Here is a 9,548-nt window from a genome sequence, read left to right as displayed (position 1 = left end):
GAGATCCATCGTTTAGTATACCGATCGTCTTAGAATTAAATTCTGAGTCGATATAGACATGTCCGTCTGTCCGTGAACACATTTTTGTAATCAAAGTCTAGGTCACAGTTTTATTCCAATCGACTTCAAATTTGGCACAAGTATGTGTTTTGGCTCAAAATAGAACCCTATTGATTTTGGAAGAAATCGGTTCAGATTTAGATATAGCTCCCATATATATATTTCGCCCGATATGGCTTATATGGCCTCACAAGCCAGAGTTTTACCCTAATTTGCTTAAAATTTTGCACAAGAAGAACAATTAGTACTATAGTCAAGTGTGCCAAATTTTATTGAAATCGGTTCAGATTTGGATATAGCTCCCATATATATCTTTCGCCCGATATGGGCTAATTAATACGGTCCCAGAAGCCAGAGTTTTACCCCAAATTGGTTGAAATTTTGAACTAGGAGTACAATTTGTAGTGTAAATCAGTGTGCCTAATTTTATTGAAATCGGTTCAGATTTAGATATAGCTCCCATATATATCGTTCGCCCGATTTACACTCATATGACCACAGTGGTCAATCTTTTACTCCGATTTAATTGAAATTTTGCACAGGGAGTAGAATTAGCATTGTAGCTATGCGTGCCAAATTTGGTTGAAATCGGTTCAGATTTATATATAGCTCCCATATATAGCTTTCGCCCGATTTACAATCATATGACCACAGTGGCCAATCTTTTACTCCGATTTAATTAAAATTTTGCATAGGGAGTAGAATTAGCATTGTAGCTATGCGTGCCAAATTTGGTTGGAATCGGTTCAGATTTAGATATAGCTCCCATATATATCGTTCGCCCGATTTACACTCATATGACCACAGTGGCCAATCTTTTACTCCGATGTAGTTGAAATTTTGCACAGGGAGTAGAATTAGCATTGTAGCTATGCGTGCCAAATTTTGTTGAAATCGGTTCAGATTTAGATATATCTCCCATATATAGCTTTCGGCCGATTTACACTCATATGACCACAAAGGCCAATTTTTTGCTCCGATTTAGTTGAAATTTTGCATAGAGAGTAGAATTAGCATTGTGGCTATGCGTGCAAAATTTGGTTGGAATCGGTTCAGATTTAGATATAGCTCGCATATATATGTTTTTCTGATTTCGACAAAAATGGCCAAATACCAACATTTTCCTTATAAAATCACCACTGCTAAGTCGAAAACTTTATAGAAATGACTCCAATTTTGCTATACTTCTAATACATATATATCGACCAATAAATCATAAATACACTTTTGCGAAGTTGCCCCAAAATTAGTTCAGATTTAAATGTTTCCCATAATTTTTTAATAACATTGTTTTCCACCCCAGGGCATTAACCGACATCAATTTTATGTCTATTTGTAGAAGTCTAAAAAAGTTTGTCCAAATCGGGTCAGATTTAAATATATGTATATGAGAACATAATCCTTTTGTATATAGAACCACACACATTGGAGGAATTTGATATAGTATCGAAAATATGGATCTACAAAGTGGTGCAGGGTATAATATAGTCGGCCCTAACCGACCTTAGACTTTCCCTACTTGTTACATTTTTCTGATGTAATCAATATTTTTGATTAATTGGCGGCTAATTTAGAATCGAGATGAGTCGACATATTTGGCAGCGGCTTCTACTGGCGGCTTCATTCTCTGGCTACGATTGCAATATGTGCAGTTTTTCCTCAAAAACAGGCGATTTCCTTGGATGTACTTCTTGCGCAAGCAACTTTAATTCGATTTTTTTCCATTTAACTATTAGGTTAGAAAAAGCAAATCGTCGATAAAGTGACATTGGCCAAGACGATCTTGAAAACAAATTCGATCAATCACACTTCAAGATAACAAATATTTCAATGTTTTTTGCGTCCCCCCTATAATTTACTTCCTAAATGCACGCAATGACGTCACATGATTTCGAAACTCTTATTACTCAACTCATAAAGATTTGTACATTTAAAATTACCGAATGTTTTTCATCAAACAAAAATTCGATAAACTTTTATTAGAGGTGAGTTAATATTGTGAAAAAAAAAATAAATTGAATGTATTTGACCCCTGCAATGGGAAAAGATTTGAAAATGAATCTATTAAACTTTTAGTATGTCCAACTCAATGAAATGTTTGTGGAATTCTGGTCCGGGACCAGACAATGAATTTGAAATGGTCTACTACCGGATATACATAATGGAAAGTCCTATAAAAGCGCCTATAAGACATTTTAGGAAGATAGTAACATTATAAAGGTCCAATAGGGCGTATTCTCATTATCTTTGCAAATATAACAATAATACGCCATAGTGGACTCATTTTCAAAAGCGTTGCAACGTTCGCGGACATCATTTTAATCAATATGGCTTGCAATTGTAAGAAGTATTCTAAAGTAAACATTGCATCATACACGAATATATTTTCTATAGAATTAAAATTTTGACTAAATTTTCTATAGAAATAAAATCGTGACGAAATTTTCTATAAAAATAAAATTTTGACAAAATTTTCTATAGATAAAAAATTTTGACAAAATTTTCTATAGAAATAAAAATTTGACAAAATTTTCTATAGATAAAAAATTTTTACAAAATTTTCTATAGAAATAAAATTTTGACAAAATTTTCAATAGAAATACAATTTTGGCAAAATTTTCTATAGAAATAAAAATTTGACAACATTTTCAATAGAAATAAAATTTTGGCAAAATTTTCTATAGATAACAACTTTTGACAAAATTTTCTATAGAAATAAAAAACAATTTTCTATAGAAATAAAATTTTGACAAAATTTTCTATAGAAATAAAATATTGATCAAATTTGGGAGCCATCGTGGTGCAATTGTTAGCATGCCCGCATGGCAAAAACAGGGTCGTGGGTTCAAACCCAGTTTCGACCAAACGCCTAAAAGTTTTTTAGCGGTGGATTATCCCATCTCAGTAATGCTGGTGACATTTCTGAGGGTTTCAAATTTCTGCCACTATACCTAACCTAACCTTCATAAAATTTTCAATAGAAATAAAATTCTGACAAAATTTTCTATAAAATTAAAATGTTGACAACATTTTCTATTAAAAAAAAAAATTTTTTGACAAAATTTTTTACAGAAATAAAATTTAGACAAAATTTTCTAAAACATAAGGTTTTGTCAAAATTTTTTATAGACTAAAATATTGAAAAAAAATTGTATAAAAAAAATTTGTCAAAATTTTCTATGAAAATAAAATTTGGACAAAATTTTATGTAGAAATAAAATTTTGAAAAAAATTTTCTATAGAACGAAAATAATGAAACAAATTTCTATAGAAATAAAATTTTGACAAATTTTCTATAGAAATAAAGTTTTGACGAAAATTTCTATAGAAACAAAATTTTGAAAAAACAATATATAGTAATAAAATTTTGACAAAATTTTCTACAGAAATAAAATTTTGACAAAATTTTCTATAGAAATAAAATTTAGACAAAATTTTCTAAAACATAAGGTTTTGTCAAAATTTTCTATAGATTAAAATATTTGTATAAAAAAAAATTTTTGTCAAAATTTTCTATGGAAATAAAATTTGGACAAAATTTTCTGTAGAAATAAAATTTTGAAAAAAAAAAATTCTATAGAACGAAAATAATGACACAAATTTCTATAGAAATAAAATTTTGACAAATTTTCTATAGAAATAAAGTTTTGACGAAAATTTCTATAGAAATAAAATTTTGAAAAAACAATCTATAGTAATAAAATTTTGACAAAATTTTCTACAAAATACAATTTTGACAAAATTTTCTATAGAAATAAAATTTAGACAAAATTTTCTAAAACATAAGGTTTTGTCAAAATTTTCTATAGATTAAAATATTGAAAAAATTTTGTATAAAAAAAAAATTTGTCAAAATTTTCTATGGAAATAAAATTTGGAAAAAATTTTCTGTAGAAATAAAATTTTGAAAAAATTTTCTATAGAACGAAAATAATGAAACAAATTTCTATAGAAATAAAGTTTTGACGAAAATTTCTATAGAAATAAAATTTTGAAAAAACAGTCTATAGTAATAAAATTTTGACAAAATTTTCTACAATAATAAAATTTTGACAAAATTATCTACAGAAATAAAATTTAGACACAATTTTCTAAAAATTGTTTTGCCAAAATTTTCTATAGATTAAAATTTTGCAAAAAATTTCTCTAGAAATAAAATTTTGACAAAATCTTCTATCGATACAAAATTTTGAAAAAAAATTTATAGAAATAAAATTTTGACAAAAGTTTTTATAAAATTAAAATATTGACAAAATTTTCTATACATATATATAATAATTAGTCAAAATTTTCTATAGAAATAAAATGTTGACAAAATTTTTTATAGACATAAAATTTTGAGAAAATTTTCTATACATATATAATAATATATTTTCTATACATATATAATAAAATTTTTCTGTAGAAAATAAATAATAATAATAAATATTCCATAAAAATAAAATTTTAACAAAATTTTCTAAATTAATAAAATTGCAACAAAAAATATCCCAAAAATTTTCTCACAGCGAACCAATATACCGCCAAATATTGAAGCGTCGCTTAACCGACACATTCACAAATTTCATTTCAAAATATTAAAACTCCTTATCCAACAACAACATAAACAAACACACAAAGAAAAAGAGAATTTAGAAAAAACAAAGAGACAGCTAGAGAAAATATTAGAATTCAATGATCAACAACTACTCATAACAAGTGAGCAAGCTTTATACAAGAGGTATATCGACAACAGCAAAACGCGACATATGAAAAAACTACATTCTCTTCAAGAAGAGAATAGAAAACAAATCAACATGAGTTACAACAGCCATTGGTTCATCAACACAACACAATTACATATACCACAACACATTCAATGGATCCTCTCATTGGGTCCCAAATATGCGTTCCCCACAACAAAAAACACATTCCCATTACATAGGTGCATTGCAGAGGGCGAAGAGTGCATCCAGGCAATCGAGAGCAGAGAACAACAAGAGACAGTGAGAGCACAATTTACATCACTCATAGACAACCACCTACACAAACTAGAACATACACATAGAGATAGAATGATACTTGACACGGTGGCTCAAAGCAGAAAGTTTTTAAAGGAAAATGACGAAATATTGATACTTTGGTGGATAAAGGTGGAAAAACAGTAGCGATGACAAAAGCGGACTACAAAACAAAAATGGGAAATATCTTAATGGATTTTTGTACCTACAGACGACTCAAGAAGGATCCGACTACGAGCCTCCAAAATAAAAATAACAGCTTAGTGGAAAAACTGTTTAAGGTTAATGCAATTACCTTTAATGAAAAGAAAAAATGGGCAAATAAAACATCTTTGCCACCTAGGATATATGGACTCCCAAAGATTCACAAGGAAGGTACGCCTCTAAGACCAATCTGCTCTTCAATCAATTCTCCAGGATATGACCTTTCCCTATATTTAGTCGACATTTTAAAACATTTGACGAAGGAATCAAAGTATAATATAAGAGACGCTGTGGATTTTAAATCTAGATTGACCAATGTTAAAATAGAATCTGACGAAACATTAATATCTTTTGACGTAATTTCCTTATTTCCAAGTGTACCAGTTGAACTAGCCATTAAGACAATTGAGAAAAAGTGGAATATTTTGGAGCAGTACACTAATATACCCCGAGGACTATTCATTGAAATATTAAAATTTTGCATTAAGGACACAAGGTATTTTAAATATGAGGAAAAGTTTTACAGTCAACAAAAAGGATTACCCATTGGATCTCCAGCTTCACCAGTAATTGCTGATATAGTAATGGAAGATTTATTGGATGACTCGATTGGAAAAATGCCAAATAAGCCCAAAATATTGACGAAATATGTGGACGACTTGTTTGGAATCATAAAGAAAACAGAAACGATCAACACTATCAACGTTCTAAATTCATACAATAAGCTAATTCAATTTACGATGGAAGAGGAAAATGACAACAAACTGGCATACTTGGACACGATAGTAATAAGGAAAGAAAATAGGATTCTTCTTGATTGGTACCAAAAAGACACAGCTTCTGGACGATTGGTCAATTTTCATTCCAAACATCCAAAATCAATGATAATAAACACCGCGAACAATTTCATAAATAGAGTTTTGACAATAAGTGACAAGATATATCATCATCAAAATAAGCAAAAGATACGAGACATTTTATTAATGAATGACTTCCCAAAGAAGACTATAAAAGATTTATTACAACGTGCACAGAAGCCAAAAAAGGACAATATCAATAAGGAGCCAAATATATACAAATCTGTCACTTTTATACCTGGTTTCTCCGAAAGATTCAAAAACTCTGAAATTTATGACAAGGACAAGATTCAACTCGCTTTCAGAACGCACAATACAATGGACCAATTCTATGGGAAAACAAAATCAAAAGTTAAAAAGGAGGACAAATCAAATTTAGTATACCAAATAAAATGTAATGGAGACGGGTCCGACATATGCCAAAAGGTATATGTTGGTACTACAGGAACTAAATTAAAGACGAGAATTTCATCCCACAAATCTGACCACAAGGCTAGAGATAAGCCATTGGATCAAAAGACGGCACTCGCAACCCACTGTACACAAACTGGACACAGCCCGAATTTTGACGATGTAGATGTATTAGTGCAAGAGAGTAATCCGTTCCGACGATATACCTTAGAGATGCTTTATATCACCGACGTTCCCAGCGAGAAGAGATTAAACTTTAAAACAGACACAGATAAATGTTCTCAAATGTATAGATACATCATAAAAAACACGGACGCAGACATATTTAGTTGGCAATCAAATTTTCTAAAAAACAGACGTAATCACTCTCTACAATTTTTTGATTATTTCCTAAAAATACTTTAATGTAAATATAAATTGTTTGTGTTACTCGTACATTGTGTACTAATATTTGTTATTTATGTAGATCCCCGTCGAAGACTAACGATGTTAGTCAAAATATTGGAGAATAAAGTTAACAAGTAATCAAAAATCGTAAAAAGGATTTTTTATTAAAAGGACCTCAAGCCAAAATAATAATAAAATAAAAAAAATTAAAAAAAAATCGATAGAAATAAATTTTACACATATTTTTTAGAAATAAAATTTTGACAAAATTTTCTACAGAAATAAAATTTTGCCAAATTTTCTATAGAAATAAATGTTTGCCAAATTTTCTATAGAAATAAACTTTTGCTAAATTTTCTATAGAAATAAAATTTAGACAAAATTTTCTAAAAAATAAAGTTTTGCCAAAATTATCTATAGATTAAAATTTTGAAAAAATTTTCTATAGAAATACAAGTTTGACAATATAAAAATTTCAAAATTTTCTATAGAAATAAAATTTTTTATAAACATATAATTTAGACCAAACTTTCTATAGAAATAAAATTTTGAAAATTTTTCTATAGAAAATAAATAATAATAATAAATATTCCATAAAAATAAAATTTCAACAAAATTTTCTAAATTAATAAAATTAAAAAAAAAAAAAAAAACTTTCGATAAAAATAAATTTGACACAAATTTCTACAGAAATAAAAAATTTTGCCAAATTTCCTAAAAAATAAAGTTTTGCCAAATTTTTCTATAGATTAAAATTTTGAAAAAAAATTTCTGTAGATTAAAATTTTGAACAAATTTTCTATAGAAATAAAATTTTGACAAAATTTCTATAGAAATAAAATTTTGACAAAATTTTCTATAGAAATAAAATTTTGAAAAATTTTCTGTAGAAATAAAATTTTGAAAAATTTTCTAGAGAAAAGAAATTTTGACAAAATTTTCTAGAGAAACGAAATTTTGACAAAATTTTCTATAGAAATAAAATTTTGATAAAAAGTTCAATAGAAATAAAATTTTGAAAAAAAATTACTATAGAAATAAAATTTTGACCAAATTTTTCATAAAATTAAAATTTAGACAAAATTTTCTATATATTTGTCAAAATTTTCTATAGCAATAAAATGTTGACAAAATTTTCTATAGAAATAAAATTTTGACGAAATTTTCTATAGAAATAAAATGTTGACAAAATTTAACAAGAAATAAAATTTGGAGAAAATTTTCTATACATATACATAAAAAAACTGTCAAAATTTTCTTTAGAAATAAAGTTTTGACCAAATTTTATATAGAAATAAAGTTTTGAGCAAATTTTTTATAAAAATAAAATTTAGACAACATTTTCTATACATATATATAAAATTTTACAACATTTTCTATAGAAATAAAATTTTGACAAATTTTTCTATAGAAAATAAAAATTTGACAAAATATTTCATAGAAATAAAATTTTAACAAAATTGTCTAAAAAAATAAAATTTTAACAAAATTTTCCATAGAAATAAATTTGACAAAATTTTCTATAGAAATAAATTTGACAAAATTTTCTATAGAAATAAAACCTTGATAAAATTTTCTATCGATACAAAATTTTGATAAAATTTTCTATAGAAATAAATTTTTTGACAAAATTTTCTATAGAAATAAAATTTTAACAAAATTTTCTATAGAAATAAAATTTTCTATAGGAATAAAATTTTGACTAAATTCTCAAAAAAGTAAAATTTCGAGAAAATTTTCTAAAAAGCAAAAAATGTTTGACTTTGTTTGATGTCACCATTATTTATTGTTTTCGTAAGCAATGGGCAGTTTAATAAACTATCGATAAGATTGCAATCATTTTAAAGCGAAATTGATTTAAAATTAAAATTGTTTCTTTCTTTTCACCTATAAATCAAGGTCTCTTCAAGAAATGCAAGACAATGCAAAAAAAAAAAAAAAGAACTCTTGTTAATTTGTTTTATTGGATTTTGTACTTCTATATACTTGTAGTTATCTACTATACATATATTTTATTTAACATCTTATCGATTTTTTTTAAATCTTGGCATTAGTTTATTGCACCATCGGAGATTATCAATTAAAAACAAAAATACCCTACTTTATTGCCTACCAGTATCAAGTGTCGTATCAAATGTTATGCGATATACGAGACAATTTTCACTTATGAATGTTATTATAGCCTAAATTTAACCACGTAGTTAATGAATTGCAAACTTCATGTATATTTTTATAGATGTATAACATACGCTTACTCATCTGACGTCAAGAGATATCATAAAGACAAAGTTATATATTCACCTTGCAGCTATAATATATTCACCAGGGGTATGGAATCAAGCCAACTCCAGCATATTTCATCAGCCTTAACTCCGGCTCTGCATAATCTAACTAAGAAGATCTCTCCATTTGAAATTTTAGGCAAATAAATTGAAATGTGACATATGTCAATATAGAAGCTCCGTGACAATATGGACAAATACAAACAATCTTCAGCATAGATTTTTATAAAATCAGAAAATTTTAACAAATAATTCGGTATCCAGAAATTTAAGACGAAAAATCCTTGTATATGTCTAACTGGGTGTTATATGAAAAAAATTGGAAAAAATCAACAAACACAAGTAAA

At 27.1% G+C, this 9,548-nt stretch overlaps 1 protein-coding gene across 1 annotated transcript; it reads left to right on the top strand.

Annotated features, from left to right (window-relative positions):
- Window positions 1-2,137: 2,137 nt before the first annotated feature.
- LOC142235628 (uncharacterized) lies at window positions 2,138-9,348 on the top strand. Its single transcript, XM_075306893.1, has 4 exons — window positions 2,138-2,266; window positions 4,569-5,203; window positions 5,272-6,819; window positions 9,156-9,348. The coding sequence occupies exons 1-4, from the start codon at window positions 2,138-2,140 to the stop codon at window positions 9,346-9,348; spliced, it is 2,505 nt and encodes an 834-aa protein (XP_075163008.1).
- Window positions 9,349-9,548: the final 200 nt, after the last annotated feature.

Source organism: Haematobia irritans, chromosome 1 (genome assembly GCF_050003625.1).
Source record: "Haematobia irritans isolate KBUSLIRL chromosome 1, ASM5000362v1, whole genome shotgun sequence".
In the NCBI taxonomy this organism is placed as follows: Eukaryota; Metazoa; Arthropoda; class Insecta; order Diptera; family Muscidae; genus Haematobia; species Haematobia irritans.
This window is presented reverse-complemented; position numbering and strand designations above follow the sequence as displayed.

Excerpts from the sequence above, each read along its gene's own strand:
- LOC142235628 (XM_075306893.1), top strand. The coding sequence starts at position 2,138 with ATGTCCAACTCAATGAAATGTTTGTGGAATTCTGGTCCGGGACCAGAC. Across the intron at positions 2,267-4,568 it reads TAAGACATTTTAGGAAGATA|CGAACCAATATACCGCCAAA; the intron begins GTAACATTATAA and ends ATTTTCTCACAG. Across the intron at positions 6,820-9,155 it reads ACAGATAAATGTTCTCAAAT|ATGTATAACATACGCTTACT; the intron begins GTATAGATACAT and ends ATATTTTTATAG.